The following is a 25,528-nucleotide window of genomic DNA, read 5'->3' on the forward strand; positions in this document are numbered from 1 at the left end:
GCACGTAGACCTTCCAGCCTTTGCGTCAGCCATCGAGGAAGCTGGCGGAAGTAAGCTACAAATTTGCCTTCGAACTATGCCGAGGGTTTACCGAAATCGTTAACTGACGACTTCGTTCAATGTGTAAGTGAATTGAATTTATGGCGTGATTTCCTTTTCCTGGAGGGCCCAGTGGGAGGCAATAGGCTTCTCTTCCCAAACTAAAGATGTCCACCAAACGTCGGATTTGTGGGTAAAAGGGAGTCAGAACTGAAGTGGGCAACATTGTTTGCGTCTTGCTTGTGGATGACGCTCCTTTAGGAGCGGGCCTAACATTTCCAGCCCGGTTGGCGGAGCGCTAGGCCCGCCTCCAATATGGCCCAATCGGGAAGAGGGAAAAGCTGAGAACTAAGTAGGTATTGGTTGGCTTCTGGGCTAATCGGAAGAGTCCCTGTTTGGCGGGAGTCTTGACCGCCGCCGGAGCTCTTGGATCCTCAGCGCTAGCTCTGGGTGTCCGGCCGCCGTGGCCATGTTTGTGTCCGATTTCCGCAAGGAGTTCTACGAGGTGGTTCAAAACCAGGTGACCCTTTTTCTTACATCTCGTGGCCTTGGGGGGGGGGGGTGGGGGATCCGGGGGAGCGGCCCTGGGAGGGCACGAGGGGCCCGAGTTCTGTTCTCTGCGTTCAACTGGCCCTCTCTTTTCCTGACAGAGGGTCCTTCTCTTTGTGGCCTCGGACGTGGACGCTCTGTGCGCTTGCAAGATTCTTCAGGTGAGCCTTGCGTATTTGGGGAGGGAAGGGCCAGGGCCAAAGGGTGGGGGAGCAGGCGGGGCCCCGGGAAGAGTTTAGGAGTGCAGGATCGGCTGGGAGTCGGCGCAGGAGGTGAGGAGCGCATAGGGAACCGCTCTTCTCCCCACCCGCCAGGAGAGAGTGCAGGCTAGGGTAGGGTGCTGGAGCAACTGAAATCTGGGGAGAGGGACTTTTAGAGGTCGCCTCTCTGGCAAGAGTATTGGGTGGGTTAGAGAAGGATGCGGCAAAAGGCAGTTAGTATTTTTGCAATAACCTGGCTGAAAAATGGTTGCGTTGGAGAGACCGTTAGACCTGGAGTGGCTTCTCAAATGTGGGGTTTCAGAGGAGTCTGTGACAACTGAGGGCACAGTGGTGTCATAAGCAATATAGGAAATACAGGATTCTTTTCTCTATTAGGGAAGATCATTGGTTCGGTTTTGAATATGGTGCAATTTTTACATGACCTTTGATCAGGCTGTTGGGTCAGGAACTACTTCCCCGAAGACCTAGAAATAAAATAAGCCTCCCCCACCCTCGATGTTTTCCTTTGGTGATTTTCAAAAATTCATTAAAGTTCACAGAATGATATAGTCAACACTCATATTTCTATCACCTAGTTTCTTCCATTAACATTTTACTAAACTTATCACAGGTCATTCGTTTCTCAACCTTATTTTTTTTTAAGTGCATTTCAAAGTAAATTGCAGACGTCCTAAATATGATAACTTTTGGAAATGATCTCTCTCAGGCTCTGTTCCAGTGTGATCACGTGCAGTATACGCTGGTTCCGGTTTCTGGGTGGCAAGAACTTGAAACTGCATTTCTTGAGCATAAAGAACAGGTATGATAGAAGCATTTTAGAGTCATTAGTCTTTTTTTTTTTTTTTATTCAGTTGCAATTTAACACTAGCATGCTTTCTAGGTCCTCAATAGGTTGCTTGTATGTTTAAGTATCAACTACATTAGGCAATATGGAAGGAAAAAATGAGATATATGCAGAGTGACTTACTCTCAAGTTGTAGAGACAGAATTGATAACCAAAAAAGATAGTGAATGTGGACACCGTCTAACTTTGAATTTGTGTTGCAGACATTTCATTGTAAGGTGCTTAGAGTTTAGCAGTTTGATTTTGATATGGCCTAGTTAAAATTATGTTAGATAAGGTGGCTATTTTACATTATCTTTCCAAGAGAAAGTATCCCAGTTCCAACTGGTAATCCAGGAACATATCTTCTCCCTTTGCAATTTAAACAGTAGAGGCCAGGACTCTTACCACCTCTGCATGGGGTTATGCTGAGAGATGGGACATTTTAGATCCCACTGGATGGGACTGGAGTAGGGAAGAGGGTCTCTGGAGTCTGTGGCAACATTTAGGACTGTCCAGAGATAATCCTTGCCTGGAGCTCCTGTCATCACGGAAGGAGCTACCTGTACCAACCTGATATTTATAAGCAAAAGGTTCTTTATAGAGATAGGATATAGTAAGACTTAAAATGATATTTAGATGCTTATTAAGCATGGGGTGCCCGAGACTTGTTACAAATTTAAACCTGTACGACACTGTCAGTACAGAGAGGCAGCACAGTAGAGTGACTGAGATCTTCAAAGGCCCGTTTATTTACTTATTAAAAAATTTTTTTTAATGCTTATTTATTTTTCAGAGAGACAGAGCATGAGCAGGGGAGGGCAGAGAGAGGGAGACACAGAATCCGAAGTAGGCTCCAGGCTCTGAGCTGTCAGCACAGAGCCTGACACGGGGCTCAAACTCACCAACAGTGAGATCATGACCTGAGCCGAAGTCACCTAGACGCCCCATATTATTATTATTTTTTAATGTCTATTTTTGAGAGAGAGAGAAAGCGTGAGTCGGGGAGGGGCAGAGAGAGAGACATAGAAGTCAAATGCTTAACTGACTGAGCCACCCAGGTACCCCTGCAGAGGCCCATTTATGCATTTGAAGTCTTGTTCTGCTCCTCATCAACTTCTTGACCCTGTGCATGAGACTGAGTCATGCTGAACCTCCATGTGCTCCTTGGTGAAGCAGAGACAGCCACAGGGCTGCCCATGGGGCCTATCTCAAGGTGTCATCATGGAAATGAAATGGCATATGTAGTATATTAAAGCACTTCACACAGGCCAGCTGTGTAAAGCCCCTTGCCATCAGGGCCTCACTGGTGTCAGGGGCTTGATATGTCTCAGCAGAAGGACTCAGAGACCTAATATGCTGAAGGTAAAGGATCTACTCAAGGCACTTACTTCCCAATGTCTCTCTCTTTTTTTCAGTTCCATTATTTTATTCTCATAAACTGTGGAGCTAATGTAGACCTATTGGATATCCTTCAGCCTGATGAAGATGCCATATTTTTTGTGTGTGACACCCACAGGCCAGTTAATGTCGTGAATGTCTATAATGACACCCAGGTAACTAGGCCTTTGGGGCCCATGTCTTCCCCAAGTTCTATCCTTTGTCTGTACCTTTTATGCCATGGGCAACATTGCACCTGATGTTCTAAGCAAGGCATGTATCCACCTCTCCTACAAGAGTTAGACCAGCCTGAGGGCAAGAATCTGGTCTTGCTTATCTGTGGTGAGAAACATAGCACCTAAGTAAGTCTTGGAGGCGCTCAGAATGCATTTTGGAATTCACTTAACCTAGAAAGTGTAGGGACCAGAACCCTGCACTGAGCCTGCCCTGCGAGCTGAGGCCCAGCCTGGTGTCATTGAATACTAGGGGATCTAGAGGCGTTAGCCCTACAAGTGGGGCTAGGGCCTGCCCTGCCCATCCAAAGGGTAGTGTGAGGACCAACAAGACAATAGTGTAAGAGACCACTGTTAGCCTAACATGGCCATGCTGTGCTTCCTCTTTGAACCCCCAGCAGCAAACATGGAGCCTGGCACAGGACAGCCACCTAACCATTCTCTGAGTTGATCCCACCCATGTTATCAAAGTGGTGGCCCTGATGTTCTCATGTGAGGGACCACTCTAAGTGAAGTCAGCCTGGAACTGCTTTTAGAGACAGCAGTTTTACTCCCTTAGGGGTTGCACACCTCCCTGTCTTCTCTCAGAGTCCAAGTTGTGGGGTGTTCATTTTGTTTGCTTGGAGTGTGGCATGAGAGGGAGTCTTTTCCCCAGACTTACATGACTGGATAGTTTTTTAATTTTTGGAATTTTTGCATATCGCGTGGTGCAACTCCAATGCCTCTGAGAGGAAATGAAAGCAAGAAAATGTTTGAGAAGTCTGAAATTCTCAAGTGGCTCTTTGTACAGAAACCTTAATGAGTCAGCTCATTGGGAAATAAGATTCTGTAAGAGAAAACATGTAATGGAGAGTTTTCTGTCAATGAGAGAAGAGAGCCTTGATGGCTTTTTATTTTAATCTTAGATCAAACTACTCATTAAACAAGATGATGATCTCGAAGTTCCTGCCTATGATGATATCTTCAGGGATGAAGAAGAAGGTGAAGAGCATTCAGGAAATGAAAGTGACAATGGGTCAGAGCCTTCTGTGAAGCGCACACGGTTAGAAGAGGTGGGTTTTGGCCTTACCACAATCTTGAGTAACGTCATTCCCAGAGGTCAGAGCTCAGGCTGGAGCCTTCGGGATCCAGGGGTGGCTGGGATTCAGCAGGCACCGGTATTGACCCTGGACTCTGCTATCCCCTGGCTGCATGGCTTCAGGCGGGCTACCGAACTTCTCTGAGCTTTGGCATCCTTGTCTGTACAGTAGAATTTCATCAGATGAAATGAAACTTAGGATAGCTCAGCTCTTTGCTGAGCAATACAGAAAGTGGCACCTGGGTGGCTCAGTCAGTTAAACATCCAACTCTTGATTTCAGCTCAGGTCGTGGGGTTGCAGTTTGTGGGTTCAAGCCCCATGTTGGGCTCTGCACTGACAGTACAGAGCCTGCTTGGGATTCTCTCTCCCTCTCTCTACCCTTCCCCTGCTCATATGCTCGCTCATGCTCTCTCTCTCTCTCTCTCTCTCACAAAGTAAATAAACATTAAAAAAAAAGGCAGCAATACAGAGAAACGATAAATAGCATAAACATCCTCTCCCTTCCCCACTCCCCTCCGGATTCTCTGCAGTCATCATGAAGGAACGACATGGATCTATGGCCCTCAGCCAGGCTCAGTCTCCAGTGGTGATTCCAGGGGAAGCATCTTGTGTGCAAAGATTAGAGTTGTTTGAGCCTCGTGAGTCTTGGGTCTGAGATGCTTACCCGATCTGGGGCCTGGCCAACAGAAGTGGCCTGCCCAACACTGGTGGCTTCTGCTACATGGAAAATTAAAGGTGGGAGGTGGTTGTTCCTCTAATAGGGCCATGTTTTATTCTAGTGTTCAGTGTTGTGGAAGAAGCTGATGCCCTCTGATTCCCAGTCCTGGGTGTCCATGCTGAAATTTGCCTCTGGAATGTTTCATCCTTGGCCTGACATTTCCCAATAAGGTGCTTTAGCAGAGCTCTTTTGAGCCATTTTGGGGACATTCAGTACACTCTGTCCATCTGAGTGGTGTGTCCTGGGAGTGTTTTCTCCTTACCTTCCCTGCCTTTGAGCCATCCTTTCTCTAGAGTTTTGGGTAGTCTGATCAGAGACCTCAGATACATTCTTAGATTCTCTTTCATCTTGTCTAGCTCTTCATCTGTTCCACTCTCTGGCCAACATCTGGTCTTTATCTTCTAATCTTTGATTTCTAACAGCTCTTTTTTTGTTATCTAAAGCTCCTTTTTGTTGTAGCATTCTTTTAACTATTAACGAACCGCTTTTCATCAGGCTCCAAATATCAGTATCTGGGGGATTTTCTTTGGAAACATTCACGTTCTGCAGATAAGAGTCTTAGAATTCTCCATCCTGACTAATATATTTCAGCACCTACTCTGTGCCAGGTGTCAGTAAGGCCCTGGTGTCTCTGGGAGAGAACAAATTCCTGTCTTCACAAAGCTTCTTTTCCAGTGGGGGAGGCATCAGGAATGAGCACAGGTCAAGGATGGTTTCAGGTGGAGAGCTGTGTCATATCAGGAAAAATAAAGCAAGGTAAGGGGCTGGACAGGGAATGGGCTGCTTTTATGAAGGTGGCTATGGACACTTGACCTGAATGAGGAAGGAAAGAACCAAGAATATCCCTAGAAGGTACATCAAGTGCAGTGTCCCCAGACACGAGGGCTCTGAGGGAAGAACAGGCAGGCTAGAACTGACAGGAGGGTTTGTCAGTAAAGAGAATGTCGTTGGTCTTGATGAGATGTCAGAACATGTCAGAGCCTCCATTGACATGTTTAATGCATCTATTTAGAATCTGAGTTTGTGAATGCTTTCTATGATATTCACATGCATAATTATGCATGTGTAACATGCATAATTTCCCACTGATTTTTTATTTTAAAAAAATTTTTGATGTATACAACAGTTGAAAGGATGGTATAATGAATGCCCGTATACCTTTCATATAGATTCAGCAATTTTGCACATTTGTCACATTTTGCCACATTTGCCTTCTTTTATATATATATATGTATATTTTTTTCTTTTGCTTAATCATTTGAGAATAAGTTGCAGGGGGACCTAAGTTGCTTGGTCATTTAAACATCTGACTTTTGATTTCAGCTCAAGTCATGATCTTGCAGGTTGTTGGTTCAAGCCCTCATTGGGCTCTGTGCTGACAGTGTGGAGTCTGCTTGGAATTCTGTCTCTTTCCTTCTCTCTCTGTCCCCCACCGCCCCCAGGCACATGCATTCTCTCTCTCAAAATAAATAAGCTTTATCTACTTTTTAAAGTGTTTATTTATTTATTTTGAGAGAGAGAGAGAGAGCGCGAGCATGCATGTATGCGAGCAGGGGAGGGGCAGAAAAAGAGGGAGAAAGAGAATCCAAAGCAGGCTGCACACTGTCAGCAAAGAACCCAATGAGGGGCTCGATCCCACAAACTGTGAGATCATGACCTTAGCTGAAATCAAGAGTTGGATGTTTAACTGACTGAGCCACCCAGATGCCCCTAAATAAATAGACTTTAAAACGCATCTTCAGGGCACCTGGGTGGCTCAGTCGGTTAAGCGTCTGACTTCCGCTCAGGTCATGAACTCGCGGTTTGTTAGTTCGAGCCCCGCATCTGGCTCTGTGCTGACAGCTTGGAGCCTGCTTCGGATTCTGTGTCTCCCTCTCTCTCCCTGCCCCTCCCCTGCTCATGCTCTGTCTCTCAAAAATAAATAAATGTTAAAAAACAAAAACAAAAAAACGCATCTTCTAAGATCATTCTCCTCTGTAAATGCAATACCATTATTGTATGTAAGCAATTAACGGTGTCCTCTAATATTCAACCCATATTCAAATTTCACTTGTTCCCCATAATAGATTTTGCAGCTGCTTTTGTTTCTGAAGTGTCATCCAACCAGGGCTGGCACATTTGCGTTTAGCTATTTCTCTCTCTTTTTTTTTTTTTTTAATAAAGTGATATCTACACCCAACATGGGGCTGGAACTTATGACCCTGAGATCAAGAGTCACACGCTTCTCTGACTGAGCCAGCCAGACACCCCTCTTAATTGTCTTTTCACCTAGACTGGGACCCCACTCTTTTTGTTTTTTTCTTTTTTTTTTTTTTCTGTTTTGTTTTGAATGACATTGGAGGCCAATCCAGTTGTCTAGTATTTATCACTTGTTTGTGGAATACTTTTACTTGCTCCTCTATCCTTGTGTTTTCAGTAATCCAAGTTTAGGGCTACATATTTGATTTTGGTAAGTTAGCCCTCTGAGACTACCTCAACGGTAATTAAATCTTCATGATTTGTAAATATACGTGGATTCAAGATATATTCTCAGAAATATTTTTTTTTTAATTTTTTTTTTTTAACGTTTATTTATTTATTTTTGAGACAGAGTGAGACAGAGCATGAACGAGGTAGGGTCAGCGAGAGGGAGACACAGAATCTGAAACAGGCTCTGGGCTCTGAGCTGTCAGCACAGGGGCCCGATGCGGGGCTCGAACTCACGGACCGCGAGATCGTGACCTGAGCCAAAGTCGGCGCTCAACCGACTGAGCCACCCAGGCGCCCCAGAAATATTTTTATTAATAAGAGTGTACACTCAAAGAGATTTAGAGACAACAGGCTATAAATATGGAAACGTTACCTTCCTTTACTTCCCTTACTCTTCTCTGTTTATTTGAGTTTCTTATTTATATTCTCTGTGTACATTTAGATCCACCTCATACAATGGTATAAATTTTGCTTCAACAATCAAACATGATTCTATTCTAAAACTCAAGAGGATAAGGAAAGCCTATTGTATTTACCCGTTCTTCCTTCCATCCTGATGTTCCAAGGTTTTTTCTTTTGTCATTTTCTATTTACAGAAAGTCCTTTAACTTTTTTTAGAGGCACTCTGCTGGCAGTAAATTCTCTTAGTATTCCTTTTCCTGAGAATTTCTTGACTTTTCCCTTCATTCCTGAAAGATATTTTCACAGGGTATGGGATTTGGGGTTAACAGCTGTTTTTGGTCAGTGCTTGAAAATGTTATGCTACTTCTGGCCCCTGTGGTTTCTAGTGAGAAATCTGCTGGCATTCATACTGTTTTATCCTATACATAAGATGTCATTTTTCTCTTGCTTTTTTTGAGATTTAAAAAAAAAAAAATGGGGGCTCTAATATTCAGAAGTTTAATTACGATGTGTCTTGGTGTGGATTTCTTTGGGTTTAACCTATTGGGATTCAGTCAGCTTCTTGAATCTGTAGGTTTATATCTCTTGCCAGATTTTGAGCTATATTTCTTTGTTTTCAGGCATTATTTATTCCAGGGTGTTTTCACCCTTTTTTTTTTCCTCTCCTTCCAGGGCACCAATGACAGGAAAGTTAGGTCTTTTGTTGTAGGTTCACATGTTACTGTTTGTTTGTTTGTTTGTTTGTTTGTTTGTTTGTTTGTTTTTCCAGTCCATTTACCCCTCTATTAATCAGACTGGATATTTTCTATCATCGTATCTGCTGATTCTTTCCTCTGTTCCTCCGTTTTGCTCTTGAGCCCCTCTACTGAGTTTCTATTTCAGTTATTGTAATTTTCAGTTTTAAATTTCATTTTGGTTCTTCTTCATTTTTCTACTTATTTACTAAAGCTTCCTATTTTTTTTCTTTTGTTTCAACTGTGTTTTTAATCATTGAAGCATTTTTGTGATGGCTACTTTAAAAATTTTTGTCAGATAATTCTCACATCTTTGTCATCTTTGCATTAACATTTATGGATTTCCTGTTTTGGTGTTCAGTTTGAGATTTTCCTGGCTCTTGGTGTGATGAGTGCTTTTCAAATGAAACCTGGACATTTTTATATTATGTTTTGAGACTCTGGATCTTAATTAAGCCTTCTGTGTTACCTGCTTTCTCTGACATCATTCTGGCAAAGGAGCAGGTGGGCAGCATGTCTCTTTATAGCCAGGTGGAGATAGAAGTAAAGATTCTCCACTTAACCTCCATTAACCACTAAGAGGAGTGGCTCCTTGTTATCACTGGGCAAGAAAGGTCTAGGCTCACTACTTGGCCTCCTCTGATACCACCCCAGTGAGCATGTTGGGAGATGTTACAAGTGAAAGGTGGAAGTGTTACAGGTGGGAGGTATTCACCAGGGTGGGAGTCTAGGCTTCTACTTCGTCTTTGCCAAGTGGATAGGGGTGGGGCCACAGTTTTTGGTCGTGGTGGCTGGGTTAGACCAATTATTGTCTAAAAGTTTTTTGTCTTTCAAGGCTGCTCTTCAGGATCCTTTGGCTTTTGTTGAGGATTTTTTTTCTCTGTGCCTGTTAGGGTTTCCAGGTTGCTGGCTTCTTCAGCTCCAAGTCTAGGATCTATAAGCAAAACAAAACAAAACAAAACAAAACAAAACAAAAAACCCAGTGGCTGGTACGTGGAAGGATATTGGTAACATTAGTGCTTAGTGATCTGGCGGGGAAGCCAGTATGGAGTAGCTATGCACTTCTGGATCACACAGTGATGGGGATGATGGAAGGCTGGAGTGGACAGACGGAGCACATGGACAGAGTGTAGCCTGAGCAGGCACTGGGGAAGCATCTGCTTCTGTCCACCATATGGTGTCTGTAGTGCCAGTGGGCTAGAGAGGTCTCAATCATCCCCCACTTCAGTTCTTCTCTTCTCTAGGACCGGGCTGAGCTCAGGACATGGGAATGAATGACCCATGTTTTCCCTCAGGGGTCCATGCCCAGTGGCTTCTGCCTGATCAGAACCTTCTCGGGCTACAGGGGTACATTCCTGGCTTATTTGCTCAACTTTTTTTTTAATGCTTATTTTGAAGGAGAGAGAGATAGCACATGAGCAGGGGAGGGGCCGAGAGAGGGGGACACAGAATCTGAAGCAGTCTCCAGGCTCTGACTACAGAGCCTGATGTGGAGCTCGAACTCACAAGTTCTAAGAACATGACCTGAGCTAGAGTCAGATGCTTAACCAACTGAGCCACCCAGCCTCCCCTATTTGCTCAACCTTTTGTTCTCTTTGTCCCTACATCAGGAGATAGTGGCACAAACCATGAAGAGGAGGCAGCGAAGAGAGTGGGAGGCTCGGAGGTGAGTGTGTACTTTAAGCAGCACCCTGTGCCATGGAGTCTGCAATCCCTCTGGGATACCTATGTTTTCCATGGCGACTGGATACTTTCTTTTTTTTTTTTTTTTTGCATTTGAGGACAATACATTTAGAGAGAGAGAAAGAGATTGAGAGTGTATGCGACCAGGGGAGGGGCAGAGAGAGGGAGAATTCCAAGCAGGCTCTGCGCTGTCATTGCAGAGCCTGGCGCAGGGCTCAATCTCATGAATCGTGAGATTATGACCTGAGCCAAAATCAAGAGTTGAATGCTTAACCAAATGAGCCACCCAGGCACCCCCAGTTCAGTTAGTGTAGAGTCTCTGGGCTGGTGGCTCCAGGAGTGAGCATGTGTTCCCTGTATCGGAGAAGAGCTCTGGATCCCCTCTGTATCATGCTGTGGTCTTACAAGTGGCAGGACTGGGCCCAGAGGTCTTCTGCTCTCTGTTAGGCATAACAGCCCCTTGTCTTTTATTTTTGTTGTTTTTCCAGATATAGTTTTATTTGTAAGTTCTTCCTAAATGAGATAGATGCTAATTGTATAAAAGTTTTCATAGAAAATGTGAATGAGAAGAAAACTGAATTATCTATAATTCCTCTTCATATTGCAAATTAAAAAATTGAAGTGCTCCAGGGGCACCTGGGTGGCTCAGTCGGTAAGCATCTGACTTCAGCTCAGGTCACGATCTCACTGTTCATTTGTTCGAGCCCCACTTTAGGCTCTGTGCTGACAGCTCAGAGTCTGGAACCTGCTTTGAATTCTGTGCCTCTGTCTCTGCCCTTCCTCCACTCATGCGCTGATTCTCTCTCTCTTAAAAGTAAATAAATATTTAAAAAAATTGAAGCACTCTAAAATAAAAAAATGGAAAGATTATTGTAGCTTGAGGTGACCGTGCCACAGTGCCGTTGAGTTGAGTATTCGTTACTTGATCCAGTCCCTGAAAGTCTCTGCTGTTCCAACTGAGGGCGTTGTACTTGGCTACTCCCTCATGAAAGGACAATGAAAATATATTTCGGGAAGTGCAATGAAAAGGAAAGTGAATATAATCCCTATTCAATGATTGGAAGAGATTCTGGCTTTGAATCAATCTTCCTGGGGTATCCATACTTATGTATTTTTTATGTGATCATAACACACACCTAATTTTGCATTGTTTTTACTTAATCTAACCATTTTTGATAGTTCCAACACTTTTATGACTTGCATTATACTTATATGGCCAATCTCCTTTTCAAACTGGAGGTTACTTCTGGTATTTTGCATGACAGATAAGGCTGCAATGAACAATTGTGTTTGTGCACATAGTGTTGTCTTGCTTGTTCCTTTGAATTGTTGTCTTAGGATAAAAGTGGGATTCTAAGATTATTCTATGCCATTTTACTTCTTTCATTGCCACAAGACTTTTATGTCAATATTGCTCCCTTTCCTGCATTGCACATGTGCACTCTGAAACAGTCCATAAGCGAATACAAAGAGTACTGTGACTTAATGTGTTTCTTTGATTACTGTCAAGTTTTAGCATTTTCCAAATGTTTGTCTTCCTTGTACTGCTTCCTGTTGAAGAACTGCATTTTATGTCATTACAGAAGAGACATCCTCTTTGACTATGAACAGTATGAATATCATGGGACGTCGGTATGTACGAATAGGTGTACTTCACCATAAAATTCTGACTCAAGGGTCAGTGACCTAAAACATGAGGAGAAATGAGCATATGTTTTAGAACCACAAAAGCCTGGGGTGCCTGAGTAGCTCAGGTGGTTAGATGTCCAACTTCGGTCCAGATCATGATCTCACGGTCCATGAGTTTGAGCCCCGCGTTGGGCTCTCTGCTGACAGCTCAGAGCCTGGAGCCTGTTTCAGATTCTGTGTCTCACTCGCTCTCTGCCCCTCCCCCGTTCATGCTCTCTCTCTGTCTCAAAAATAAACGTTAAAAAAAAAAAATTTTTAGAACCATAAAAGCCTGATTTGAATCTGAGCCTCACAACTTCTGCTGTGTGACCTAGGGCATGTGGGGCAGCCTCTCTGAGACTTAAACTTTTGCTCCTCCATAAAAGGAAGAGAACAGCCCTCATTTCAGAGGCAGTTGTTAGGATGATCCTGCACACCCAATAGGTGCCCAAAGGACAACAGCTATTATTTTTGTTCACCATAAAAAATACAGAACAAGTCTGTTTATAATTACCGAGGCCCATCACTGCATGTGTTATGGAACAGAATTTCACATGGAAAACCTACTGTGTTGACTGTGGCAGGAATTTTTTTGCTTTGTTTTGTTTAATTAAAAAAAAATTTTTTTTTAAGTTTGTTTACTTATTTTGAGAGAAAGCATGTACAAGCAGGGGAGGGGCAGAGAGAAGGAGAGAGAATCCTCAGCAGACTCTGCGTCATCAGTGCAGACCTTGATGCGGGGCTTGAACTCATGAACTGTGAGATTTTGACCTGAGCCGAGATCAAGAGTCGGACGCTTAACCAACTGTGCCACCCAGGTGTCCCTGACTCTGGTACTGTTGAGCAGAGCTCAAGGCTGTAAGGATCCCTAGAAAATTAGTTTCCTGGGGCGCCTGGGTGGCGCAGTCGGTTAAGCGTCCGACTTCAGCCAGGTCACGATCTCGCGGTCCGTGAGTTCGAGCCCCGCGTCGGGCTCTGGGCTGATGGCTCAGAGCCTGGAGCCTGTTTCCGATTCTGTGTCTCCCTCTCTCTCTGACCCTCCCCTGTTCATGCTCTGTCTCTCTCTGTCCCAAAAATAAATAAACGTTGAAAAAAAAAAAAAAAAAGAAAATTAGTTTCCAGTAAAATATGTGTTCGGTGTTAGCATTTGGCCCTGGGGCCTTGAACTCTGAGTGCCATATTTCCAGTATCCCTTTTAGTATCAAGATCTCATTGTCCTTTGAAAGATCATCTTTTTCCCTCTCTGCTCTGCCCCAGCACATGGAAAATTCCAAGCAGTGGGAGGTGGGTGGGGCAGCAGACGCCCAGCTCCCTCCAGATTTGTGAATCATTCCCTTGGAAATCCTCTCTGGTGGGCAGCCCAGCATCGCACAGCCAATGGGACTTTAGAATCTTCTGGTCAGACAATGATACCCCTTGTTGTCTCCTACCAAAACCCAGACTATGCTCACAGGGAGTTAGTTGCTTCTGTCTGCAGACAGCCCTGTTAGAAAGATCTTCCTCACAGAGGTCCTGAAGCACCCTTCCTCTTTAACGACCAGGTGATGAGAACCAAGGCCCTGCTTCATCCAGCCTTCCTGAGAGTGTGTGTAAGCCTGCCAGCCAGCCAGGAGGAGCGTGTGGACAAAGGTCCCTAACCTCCTGGCTTCATTGCCTCCCCAGGTATCACTGAGGGACCCAGTGAGATGTGTAGAGGCACTAGCACAGTGCTGTACTCAGGTGTTCTCCCTTGCACGATGAAGTATGTACATAGAAATGACTAGTTAACAGAGGAGACCATGCAGATGACTTGAGGTCCTCTGTCTTCCTCCCTTGGTTTGGCCTGGAATCCACCAATGCTTCCTTCCCTAGTTGGGAAAACCTTCAATCTGCAGGGGCTTGGCTGGGATCCTGGACAACCCAGCCCTGGTGCACACCCTGCCTAGGAGCACAGCTGCCTTGGACCTCAGGCTTCTTTCTTTCTTTCAGTCAGCCATGGTGATGTTTGACCTGGCGTGGATGATGTCAAAGGACTTGAACGACATGCTGTGGTATGTAGGCCCCAGTCAAGACCAGTGCTGTGTGGGGCTTTCTTCTCCAAGTAGCCTTGTCCTTCCACAGTGAGAACAGGGTCTGGAAGAAGACATCACTGTGTGGTCCCCACCAGGAACATTGGACACAACCCCTTTCTGGGAATAGGCATAGCCCTGGTTGTCTTCCTTTGAGGCTTTTGTCTGCATACAAACTCCTAGGGGAAATGTAGGGAGCATTGTTGGGTGCAGAGGGTCAGGGGGTGGGGCCCGAGTGCAACTCTAACCTTCCCACCCTACCACTCAGCCTTGCTGCCTCATAAATTCAGGTGACAGTAGGAGTGGGAGATTTGACTATGGCAGCCTTTGTCAGGCAGCTTTGCTTCCCTGGCATGCTGTGAAATCTGGTACAGGAATAACCCTTAGCCCACCTCTGAGTTTGCTGCACTGGCTGCAAGCAGGAGCACCCAGCACATTGGGGTGCTGTACACAGGTTGGTTTAAAAACTAAACCCAGAGTCTGAGGGAAAAAAATACAGGTCCGGCCTGCTCTACCCCCTCGGTCCTCTGCTCTAGTTCTGATTTTCTCCTCTACGAGATGAGGAGGGGATATTCTTTCCAGGCCTGAGCCCATGGTGGGGATTGTAATGGTCTTTGCTGAATCAGGGTTTTATGACAGCCGGGGGCTGGGGCAGGACCAAAGCCCTGGTTACACCCAGGCCCCAGGGTGCTCTGTCATCACCCTGAGCAGATGCCTACCTGCCATCCTCAGGTTCAGCTCTCTTAGCCTCACCTGCACCCCCTGCTGTGTGCTTGGGGGCACCCTTGACGGCCCACTCACAACAAGTACCTCCAGTTTAGCATTGATGTCAGAATATGCCCCCTTGAAATGCCTCCAGAAAACTCCAGATATAGCACAAGAACAAATACAAAATAATCTGATACAAAATATATGCATGGGAAGGTTGGAAGGAGGAAAGGGTAGGCTTGGGAAGACGCCCCATGGTGGCATGTTTTGAAGAAGACCTTCTGAGAAGGGACTCACTGCACTGACAGATATGGTGGCGTGCTCGAATGCCCTGCCCCCACATGAACCTTCCAGGGCCTCTCCATCTCACTTCTCCAAGCATCTTTGACTATTCTTGGCTCTGGTCCCAGAGGGGGTTATTGAAGGACACTGCCTGGGGACTGACAGAGGGTAATACCTGAGGTCCTGGTTCCTTCTGCCATGGGCTGGCCATGGTCCTTGGGGAGGTCAGGCCAGCTTGGGCCTCCATCATCTCATCCACAAAAGATGAGCTTAGAGACAGGACCTTGGAAGGCTCTTATGAGGCCTAAATTCTGTGACTCTATGTCCTGCCATTTCATACCAGGACAACAGACATGGACTTGATGAAGGTCTGTTGTGCTGCAAGCCATATTGCAGAGGGGCAGGTGACATGAGGGGCTTGGGGGTGGAGTGACACACCAGGACCCACCAGCAACTGAGCACCGAGTCTGCTGCAGCTCTGCTCCAGAAAGATGAGGGTGGAGAGTGTTAGGGTCAGCCAGCTCCCAGAGACCACATCAGGCCTGCCATCCTTGCCCTGGGAGCGCTCCCTCCTGTGCACCAAAAGCTCCCACTGCTGTGCTGCTATGCTGCGAGCCCTGAGTTGGCTCCATAACCTTCTACCCTGCAGAGGAGAGACTGTCGGGCGGTGGGCCTGGGCCAGGCCATGCTCCTGTGAGCTTTGTTGCACTCTTCTCTTCCAGGTGGGCCATTGTTGGACTAACGGACCAGTGGGTGCAAGACAAGATCACCCAGTAAGGATGCACTCACTCCGGCTGTCAGAGGTTGGCCTGTGCTGTGGCCATGTGCATGGCCTGGCTGCAGCCCAGTTTTGCAGTGGGAAGATGGGTGGCAGAGCCCTGATAAGGAGGGGGCTGGCCTTAGGCTTGGATCCTTGTCACCGAGGAAGGGCTTAGAACTAGGCCTTGTGTGTATGCTTCATCCACCCTCGGGGAGCCCAGCAGGTGGAGCCAGAGGTGAGAGGAGGGAGCTCAGTATCCTGGCTCTCCATGTGGTCCTTGCATGGTAGACATGGGGGCTCTAGGAGGAGGAGGTGAGGACCCCAGGAGTCCTACCAGGGAGGGTGGATGTGATCTCAAAGGCAAGGGGAAGGCTGGCAAGGACTGCCAGGAGGGCTGGCATGGAGCCGAATTCTCTTTTGCCCCTTGGTGAGCGGGCTTTAGTGCTCCCCATCACTCCTGATGGAGAGCTGAAGGGCTGCCCCATAATAGAGATACCTGGGAAGCATGGGGTGCCGGCACCCCCTCTCATCCGCATTCTGGTGGCCATCAGGTGAGGACTCTAAGAGAATTGACAGGGACCCCTACCCTAACCCTGTCCAAGAACACTCCTTGTGCAGTTTACAGAGGCCCCAGCACCCCCATTCCCTGCCTCTCCACCTCACTCTGCCCACCTGAGTCATATAGTGTAGCCTAGGGACCAGGAGGGTTCTGAGTCTCACAGGCATGGATACCTTGCTGGGTCTTCTTCCCCCTTCTCTCTTAAAGATGGCATGCGTTGTGTGCAGCGCCAGGCACTGTCCCTGGCCTATGGCAGCCCCTCACATGAGGCTCCACTGTCACTGTTCTCCTCAGTGGCCATCTGCAGGTGGACCTGGACTGGGGTCTGCCCTCTCCTGCTGTGCTTGAGAGGATCCACACCCTTTGCTGTGGACTACTGTCACTATGTAGTCCGTCCACTTGACTGTGACTGCTGGACAGGGCTCTGGCCTCCTGCAGTGCCTGCCCTCAGGAAGCCTCAAATAAGTAAGGGCAGGACAGCTGCCACCCAGAGGAGAGTGCAAGGGGGCAGGGGCTGCGGCCAAAACCCACCCCTCCCAGCTCTGTCTACTCACATGCCCCCTTGGGCCTGGATCCTCGTCGTGGAGGAAGGGCTTAGAACCTAGCTGCCAAGGCCCTGGTGCCACAGCCACATTTGGCTTTGCAGAGATGGTGGACCTTCCTCATCCTGACAGGAACAGCCTGTATGGTGGGCTAGCCCCTTAGCCTGTGAGGGGGGTCCCCCGAGGGAAGGAGGGAAGCCACGTGGCCTGGCTGCACGTGAGGGAGGAAGGCATCCACCCAGGCGGCTGGCAGTGCTTTCATTCCAGGATGAAGTACGTAACGGACATTGGCATCCTGCAGCGCCATGTGTCTCGGCACAACCACCGGAATGAGGATGAGGAGAACTCCCTCTCTGTGGACTGTACACGGATTTCCTTCGAGTACGAGTATCCTTGTTGTTCAGGCCGGCCAAGCACAGGCAGTACCCCTGCCCTCAGTTTTGCTCAACCATACACCACTTTATCACCTCTGCAAGCCCAGCCCACATCCCCCTGGGGGTGGTGTGGTTGTGGCTGTGAAGTCGCAGGCCTGGATTGTACTGCTGTGTCTACTGTGTACCCAGGCAGGCAGTGGATGAAACAAGAGGCTTTGAGAAAGGGGCCCTGGTGTGCTCTCCAGGCTGGGCAAAGCACCAGGTACTGGGGAGCAGACTCTGTCCTGGCTCTTCTGTATGGCTTTGGCTGCTAAATGCCAGTGCTGTGTTCAGAAGCATCATCTATTTATTTACGGCTCATTGTAGGCCTGGTGTGTTGCAGGGCCTATCTGTGCAGTGCGGGCAGTTTAATGATGAGCGCAGACTCTTGCCAAGCCCGTCAGGAAGCAGTAAGCCAGCATGTGATTACAGAGCACAAATGTTCCATAAGAAGGTGGGGCATTGATGGAGTAACCAGGGGGTTGTTGGGTGGCAATACTCAGGAAAGGCCTTTGGGGGGGGCCACATCCCAGGCTGAGACTCAGACACACGGGGTGGGAGGGAGGACAGCCTGGGCCAAGACCGTGGCTGTGCAAAGGCCCTGAGGAAGGGACTGGAGAGGTGAGTGGAGTCTGAAGGTCAGAGAGCCCAGGGCAGTGGGAGGTTGAGGAGGTTGTTGAGTTCAATTCTTTATGCTTAAAAGGTCCCTGGACTGCTGGTTGCAGGGAGACAGACTGGCAACCATAGGTATAAGGCAGGGCTGGGGCCTGCTGCTTCAGTGGTAGGTAGTGATGGCAGGAATGATGCTGTCCTATGCCTGCTGGGATGGATGGGGACCAATAAACGTGGATTTGGATAGGTGAGTAGAAGGTCATGTCTAGGAAGAGGTGTTAAATGTGAGGCATCTGAGCTCCCAGGATTGGAGAGCCCACCAGGGCCTGACACAGGATGTCCAGGGATCAGGTCCCAGCCATCAGGCTGGGCAGCACTGAGGACAGAGCCCACCATGTGGTCAGAGCCAAGCCTCAAGGGGAGATGTGTTGGCAGAAATGGTGTCAGGGCACCAGCATGACACTGGGAGGCAGGCAGAACCAGCCTGACATCCTGCTTAGACCCTTGGGACGGGGAAGAAGGGGCACACAATGGGGTGGGGACAGGATCACCCTCACACACAGCCATGCTCACAGCCCCACTGGCAGTAAACTGTGTTTAAGAAGAGGGGGTTTTGTTCAGGGGGTGTCCAGCAGAGAGGCGGGTGTGGGAGAGGGCCAAGCTAGGTGTAGCATGCAGGGAGCAGATGTGATGACAGCATGGACTGCCCTGTGTAGCCATGAGGACTGTCTCTGTCACCACAGTACCTAGACTCTCAGAACCCCTGTTCCTCAGTTTCCCCGTCTGTCCAACAGTGATAATGGTGTTCAGACACCCCCTTATAAGCTCTCCATACGGATCAAATGAAGCTAAGGAGGTGTAACTGGTTGTGCAGGCAGGCTCTCTGGGGATGGGTAGGGCCGTGCACTGCCCAAGCCACGGGTCACTGCCCAGCCACTGCCTCCTTGACTGGGCCCAGCCTCCGCCTGGCACTCTACCAGCACTGGTCCCTCCATGACAGCCTATGCAACACATGCTACACTGCAGCCAGGTTCAAGCTCTGGTCTGTGCATGGGCAGAAGCGTCTCCAGGAGTTCCTTGCAGACGTGGGGTGAGTGACCGCCTTGGCCCAGAGGCACCCCCACTCCTCCCACCAGGGGAAAGGTCCCTCCCCTTGGTTGTGACCAACATTCAGAGGCTGCCTGTTTCTACCTGAAGTGTCTCACTCGGAGACCCCAGAATATTGCCCAAAGGCCTACATATGAAGACCCCTCTCATGAGCACTGGGACTCCTTGTAGGGTGCTCTCAGTCCCACTGGTGCTTGGTGACCTCCATCTGAAGCCAGGTTACTCATGTGACTGGTGCTTGTCATCTTTCTAGCCTCCCCTTGAAACAGGTGAAGCAGAAGTTCCAGTCCATGGACGTCTCCTTGAAGGAGAATTTGCGGGAGATGATCGAAGAGTCTGCAAATAAATTTGGGTAAACACATGTTTTTCGGCATTAAGCTTTGTTCAGGCTTCAGCTTTAACCTAAAATAATGCAAAAACAAGAATACACAAGCAAATATGACCTGTCTAATCTTTCCCAAAGTTTTGAGTTCTCTTTGGTTTAAAAGTAGGTCCAGGTCTAGAGAAGTCCGGGTCCTTACATCCTGGGGCTGAGGTGTAGACCTCTAGGTCAACCTGGTCTATCCCTGACTGGACACAGGAAATAGCTGTGGAAAGGGCCCCCTGAGGCCAGGTTCAGGCGCGCTCTGCCTAGAGGGTCCTGTGGCTGCTTCTAGCATCCTGGGACATGGGAGGGGCTGCACACACATCTCTGCTCTTTCCCCCAACCAATAGGACAGCTTTGGACAAGGCACTCAGTGCCCCAGGTTACAGGGCTATTATGTCAGGTCTTCTCCCCCCCTCCATTCTTGGACCACAGTGGTCTTGCCTTGTGCATTAGCAGGGGCCAGGGAGAGACAGCCGTACATCTGCTGGCCTGGCCTGGCAGTGAGAGCACCCACAACTTGAGAGCACTCCCACATGCACACAGGGATATCAGCCATGTTGCTTGCTCCCATTGCAGGATGAAGGACATGCGCGTGCAGACTTTCAGCATTCACTTCGGGTTCAAGCATAAGTTCCTGGCCAGTGACGTGGTCTTTGCCACCATGTCACTGATGGAGAGTCCCGAGAAGGACGGCTCAGGGACAGATAACTTCATCCAGGCTTTGGACAGTCTCTCCAGGTAGTGGGCCACTATCCCTCATCCTAATACTCTTCAAGGAGGCAAGTCACAGGGACCCCAGGGGCATGGGGGTGACTGTGTCCTGCAGAAAGTAATCGCAGTCCACCAGGGGAGCATGTGACACATTTCCTGTCCATCTTCCTCTCAAACCCTTTCCTTCTCCTTTCTTTTTGATTTTTAATCATCGTTTCTTACCTCCTTGACCTCTTCAGTCATTATTTGTGGTGTTTATTCATTCTTGTGAGTTTTTTTCTAGTTTAATCTTCATTTATCAATTATTTGCCTCTTATTTCTAATTTTTTTATTTCATTTCCTGAGATGTCTCATTTTATATTTTGTTTTTAATGTGTCTGAGCTTGCTTTGAAATAGGACATTACAGTGTTGACCTTCTGGGGGCACATCTTTCTAGAGTACTTTTATTATCGATATAGGTATGCTATTCTCCCTATTCCCTTTTTTCTGATAGTAACTTTGAGAGGGTTTGACCTTGCTCCTTGTCTGTTTCTCATTTTTTGTGTGTAAATTTAGCTTCCCTGACTTTCAGAGGAGGCATGATTCAGACAGCTTTCTAACTTCAGAGAACTGCCACTTCTGTTGCTGTGCAGTGTTAAAGAATGTAGGGGTCTGCTTTCTGGGGTTTCCTGCCCTATTCCCTGACATACTTTTTTTAAACAGCTTTATTGAGTTATAATTTGTACACCATATAATCCACCCATTTAAAGTGTACAATTCAGTGGCTTTTAGTATATTTACAAGGTTGTGCAAATATCACCACTACCTAATTTTAGAACATATTCGTTGCATCAGAAAGAAGCCCCCCATTCCCCTTAACCATCACCTCCCAAATCTCCCATCTCTCTGAGCCCTAGGCAACCACTAATCTACTTTCTGTCTTCATAGATTTGCTATTTTGGACACTTCGTATAAACGGGATTGAACAATACATGTCCTTTTATGACTGACTCCTTTCACTTAGACTAGTGTTCTCAAGGTTCATCCATGTTGCAACATGAAGAAATTTCCTTCCTTTTTCTTGCAAATAAGACCCTGTGGTATGGATATACCACATTTTATTCATCCATTGATCAGTGGTAGTTTCTACCTTTTGACTGTTATGAATAATGCTGCCATAAATACGCATATATAAGTTGTGTGGACGTGTTTTCATTGCTCTTGCGTATATGCCTGAGGATGGGATTTCTGGGTCGTATGGTAAGTCTGTTTTATCTTTTGAATAATGGGTAGACTGTTTTCCAAAGTGATTACATCATTTTACATTCCATCAGTAGTGTATGAGTTTGAATTTCTCCACACCCACGATGGCCATCCTAGTGTGAAGTGACATGAAGTGGGATCTCATTGTGGTTTTGATTTGCATTTCTCTCATGGCTAATGATGTTGAGCAGCTTTTCAGTGCTTATTGGCTATTTGTAGATCTCATTTGGAGAGCTGTCTATTCAAGTCCTTTGTCCATTTTTAAATTGTCTTTATTATGGAGCTGTAAGAATTGTTTCCTATATTCTAAATATAAATCCCTTACCAAATACATGATTTGCAAATATTTTCCCCCATCCTGTGGGTTATCTTTTCACTTTCTTGATACAGTTCTTTGAAGCACAAGGTTTTAATTTCAGTCATATCCAGGTTATCCTTTTTCTTTTGTTTCTTATGTTTTTGATGTCATATCTAAGAAACCACTTCAGAGTTTTATAGTTTTTGCCTTTACATTAGGTGTATGATTCATTTGAGGTTAATTTTTGTGTCTGGTGCAAGGAACAGGTTCAACTTAATCCTTTTGTATGTGTACATCCAAATTGTTCTAATACCATTTGTTGAAAAGACTTCTTTCCCCCCACTGAATCATTTTGGCACCCATGTTGAATATCAGTGAACTGTGAATATGAGAATTTATTTCTAGACTCTCAGTTCTGTCCCATCAATTGGTGTATCTGTCCTTGTGGCAATACCACACAGTTTTGATTACTGTAGCTTTATAGCTAGTTTTGGTTATTCTGTGTTCCTTGAAGTTCCATATGAGTTTTAGGATCAGCTTGTCAGATACTGCAAAGAAGTCATATTGCTTTGAACCTATAGATAAATTTGGGGAGTATTGTTGTCTCAACAATAGGAAGTCTTCCAGTCCATGAACATGGGATGTTTTCCCATTAACTCAGATCCTCTTTAATTTTTTTCAAGAACGTTTTGTATTTTTCAGAGAATAAATTCTTTTTGTACTTCTTTTGTTAAATTTATTCTTTTTTTAAAATGTTTATTTATTTTGAGAGCACATTCACAAGCAGGGGAGGGACAAGAGAGAGGGAGAGAGAGAATCCCAAGCAGGCTCCACACCATCAGCACAGAGCCTAACTTGGGGCTCGATCTCACGAACCTTGAGATCATCACCTGAGCTGAGATCAAGCGTTGGATGCTTAACCGACTGAGCCACCCAGGTTGCCCCTGTTAAATTTATTCTTAAATATTTTATTCTTTTTGACACTATGGTAAATGGACTTGTTTTCTTAATTTTATTTTTGTTTACTGATTGCTATTGCATAGAAATACAGTTGCTTTTTGTATATTTATCTTGTGTCTTGCAACAGTATTGAACTTATATATTAGCTCTAATAGTTTTTTTGTTTGTTTGTTTTTAGTTGTAATAGGTTTTAGTTATTTCTTAGGATTTCCTGTATACAAGATTATGTTATCTGCAAATAGAGATGGTTTTACTTCTTCCTTTCCAACTGCTAGAACCTCCACTACAATCCCAGGTACATTTTTATCTGTACCTTCTTTTTCCTTTTTCATATTGTCTCTGTCTTACTTAATTTTGATTCCATCTTGGCAGTTTCTCCTCAGTGAGGGACCCAGAGTGGAAAGGAGCTCTGGCTGGTCAGAGCTAGACTGCTACGGCCCCCTAGTCTTTACCATGTCCCCTTGCACTTTATCACAGCTCCTGCACTCACCTGCTATTGGACAGGGTAAAACTCTCACTTTGAACCACTGTGCCCCAGTTGCCTGGTGTTTTTAAACATTCTTAGCTCTTGCTGCTTCTCTGCTCCCTCCCACACTAACTCCCAAAGATACACCAGTCTTATGGCCAGTTGGTGGTCTATTCCCCCTGCTTATATTTTGGGGTCTACAGTGTTCCCTTATTCTGTCATGAGAGTCCTAGATTTTTGGTTTTACAATGTGGTTGCTCTATTTTTATCTAGAAATATAAGGAAATCCCAAAACTATAGTATCAACTGTTGATGCCCTCATCCCAGAGTTGATGGAGCAGTTTTAGACATTGTTTACTGACTTCCTGCTATGACAGAATATTTATTCCTCTTTTGTGCTCCTTTCCCTTACTGTGCCACTGTTTTTAGCTCCTTTGTAACTGTAACATACTTGCATCTTGTTCTATCACCATTGTCTCTTTTCTCCCTACTTTGTAAGAAAAAGATATTAGCATTCTTACTTTTCTCTTCCCTATACCTTCTACTTTGTGAAATCTATGCTTTTATATTTTTAGGGTTAATAACACTTGGTTAGAGAATAGAATGCAAGTCATCTCATCCTTGACTATAGATTTGATTCTAAAAGATGAAAATCAGTGTTCCAGAATCACTCGTGTGCAGTGATTATGTTACTTTCTGATGCTGCTCTTTGTTTTTCCTGGAACTCTTAATTTCCTTCTTTATAATATCCAGTTTTTTCCCCAGCTCTACTTCCAGGAGCTATTCCTTGAGTCCCTTTTGTCTAGGAGAGCCTGGGGTTCTGCCTTCTGACACCAGCCTGGACCTGCAGCTCTCTAGGCCTGCTGTTCGCTGCCACCACTGATGTTTGGCACTGACTGTGCCAATCCCAGGCACTGACTCTGCCCTGGGTTGGAGCCAGTGTTTCTTAGGGTCCTTGTATTTGGTTTTTTCAGCCTTTCATTTTTTTAGAGCATACTTCTCTTTCTTTAAAGAAAGAGCACATATGAGGTAAATGTTCTGAGTTCTTGCACATCTGACAATATCTTTATTCTACCCTTACCTGGTCCCTGGTATAGCTTGTATACAATTCAAGGTTGAAGGTAATTTCCTGTTAAATGTGGATTTTATTGCTCCCCTGTCTTCTAGCAGCCAGTGGTGCTAATTGAGGTTTGAGCTATCTTAGTTCTTGTTTCTTTATCAATGCCTCATACCCCACCTAAAAAAGCTTGCAGGATTTTTTCTTTTATTTTTAGTGTTTTGTGATTTCATAGTGATGTGTCTTGGGTAGATCTTGCCTCATAGATTGTACTGGGTTCTCAGGCAAGCCCTTTTGATCCAAAGCCCCAGATTTTTCAGCTTGGGAATTCTTTTGTACTATTTATTACTCCTCTCAAACATACATATGTGTTTTTTTTATTCTTTCTTTCCTGGAATAATGCTCTGTCTGATTTTTGCCTTATGTTTTCCATGTTTGTCTTATTCTTGGTGTTAAGGAAGCTTCTTGACTTTATCCTTTGAGTGAATTTTTTATTTTTTTGCAATCACTTTACTCTCCACAAACACTTTGAGTTTCTGATTGTTCCTTTTTCATGGTATCCTGTTACTGGTTTACAAATATCTTAGTTGCCCAAATTCCTTTGAAGATTTTAATTAGAATTCATTTCAAGTTTTCTTTTGTTCTCCAAATTATCTCTGTTTCATCTAGGGTCACTTTTTCTGGGCATAGGCATTTCTCAAATACCTGGTGGTCCTCATGATCAAGAGGGGGAGCTGTGGAAACCTGGTGAGGCACTGGGTCTTTGGGTATAGCATACAGGCTAGAAGGCATTGCTTCATCTTGGCAGGTCGAGAGCCAATATGACACTTTGAGACCTTTAACTTCTTGGTGCACTTCTCCACAGAGTTCATTTTAATGTATTTAGAGGAGAACCCTCCTTTCGTGGGGGGAAGGGTAATAATCCATCCGTCAGGTGAGGTGTCCCTGATCCTCCTCTTGGACCTTGCCCTGGCCCCTCTGTCAGAGCCCTCTGGACACCTTCCAGGTCCTGCTGGACAGTGTCTTCCCTCTGTTGGCTTTCAGTTTCCTGTCTTCTGATGCCCCTCCCACATCTCATGTTTGTCACTGGGTTTATGTATGTTTTATTCCTTCCTTTCATATGAAAGGGAACTCAGGAGGGAAAGAAAGAAACTCTCATCCCCATATACCCTCCCAGGAGCCAAGTGCTCTGTTTGTGACTCTATGCTGAAGCTGTGTGTCTGCCGTGTTACAGGAGTAACCTGGACAAACTCTACCATGGCCTGGAACTCGCCAAGAAGCAGCTGCGAGCCACGCAGCAGACCATCGCCAGCTGCCTCTGCACCAACCTTGTCATCTCCCAGGGGCCCTTCCTCTACTGCTCCCTCATGGAGGTCAGGCTTCCTGTGGACAGCTGA

At 46.1% G+C, this 25,528-nt stretch overlaps 1 protein-coding gene across 1 annotated transcript in view; it reads left to right on the forward strand.

The window, feature by feature from the left end:
- Window positions 1-193: 193 nt before the first annotated feature.
- CDC45 (cell division cycle 45) overlaps window positions 194-25,528 on the forward strand; it is a 33,581-nt gene continuing 8,246 nt past the window's right edge. Inside the window, exons 1-14 of the mRNA XM_040465133.1 lie at window positions 194-559; window positions 690-749; window positions 1,516-1,608; window positions 3,051-3,188; window positions 4,151-4,297; window positions 10,258-10,313; window positions 11,914-11,962; window positions 13,967-14,028; window positions 15,759-15,809; window positions 17,165-17,284; window positions 18,881-19,012; window positions 19,283-19,381; window positions 19,973-20,134; window positions 25,366-25,504. Of these exons, the coding sequence (XP_040321067.1) occupies window positions 509-559; window positions 690-749; window positions 1,516-1,608; window positions 3,051-3,188; window positions 4,151-4,297; window positions 10,258-10,313; window positions 11,914-11,962; window positions 13,967-14,028; window positions 15,759-15,809; window positions 17,165-17,284; window positions 18,881-19,012; window positions 19,283-19,381; window positions 19,973-20,134; window positions 25,366-25,504 (1,359 nt within the window). The 5' untranslated portion in view covers window positions 194-508. The remainder of the gene's footprint in view (window positions 560-689; window positions 750-1,515; window positions 1,609-3,050; window positions 3,189-4,150; window positions 4,298-10,257; window positions 10,314-11,913; window positions 11,963-13,966; window positions 14,029-15,758; window positions 15,810-17,164; window positions 17,285-18,880; window positions 19,013-19,282; window positions 19,382-19,972; window positions 20,135-25,365; window positions 25,505-25,528) is intronic.

The sequence above is a fragment of the Herpailurus yagouaroundi genome, unplaced genomic scaffold, assembly GCF_014898765.1.
Source record: "Herpailurus yagouaroundi ecotype Mexico unplaced genomic scaffold, PumYag 545, whole genome shotgun sequence".
In the NCBI taxonomy this organism is placed as follows: Eukaryota; Metazoa; Chordata; class Mammalia; order Carnivora; family Felidae; genus Herpailurus; species Herpailurus yagouaroundi.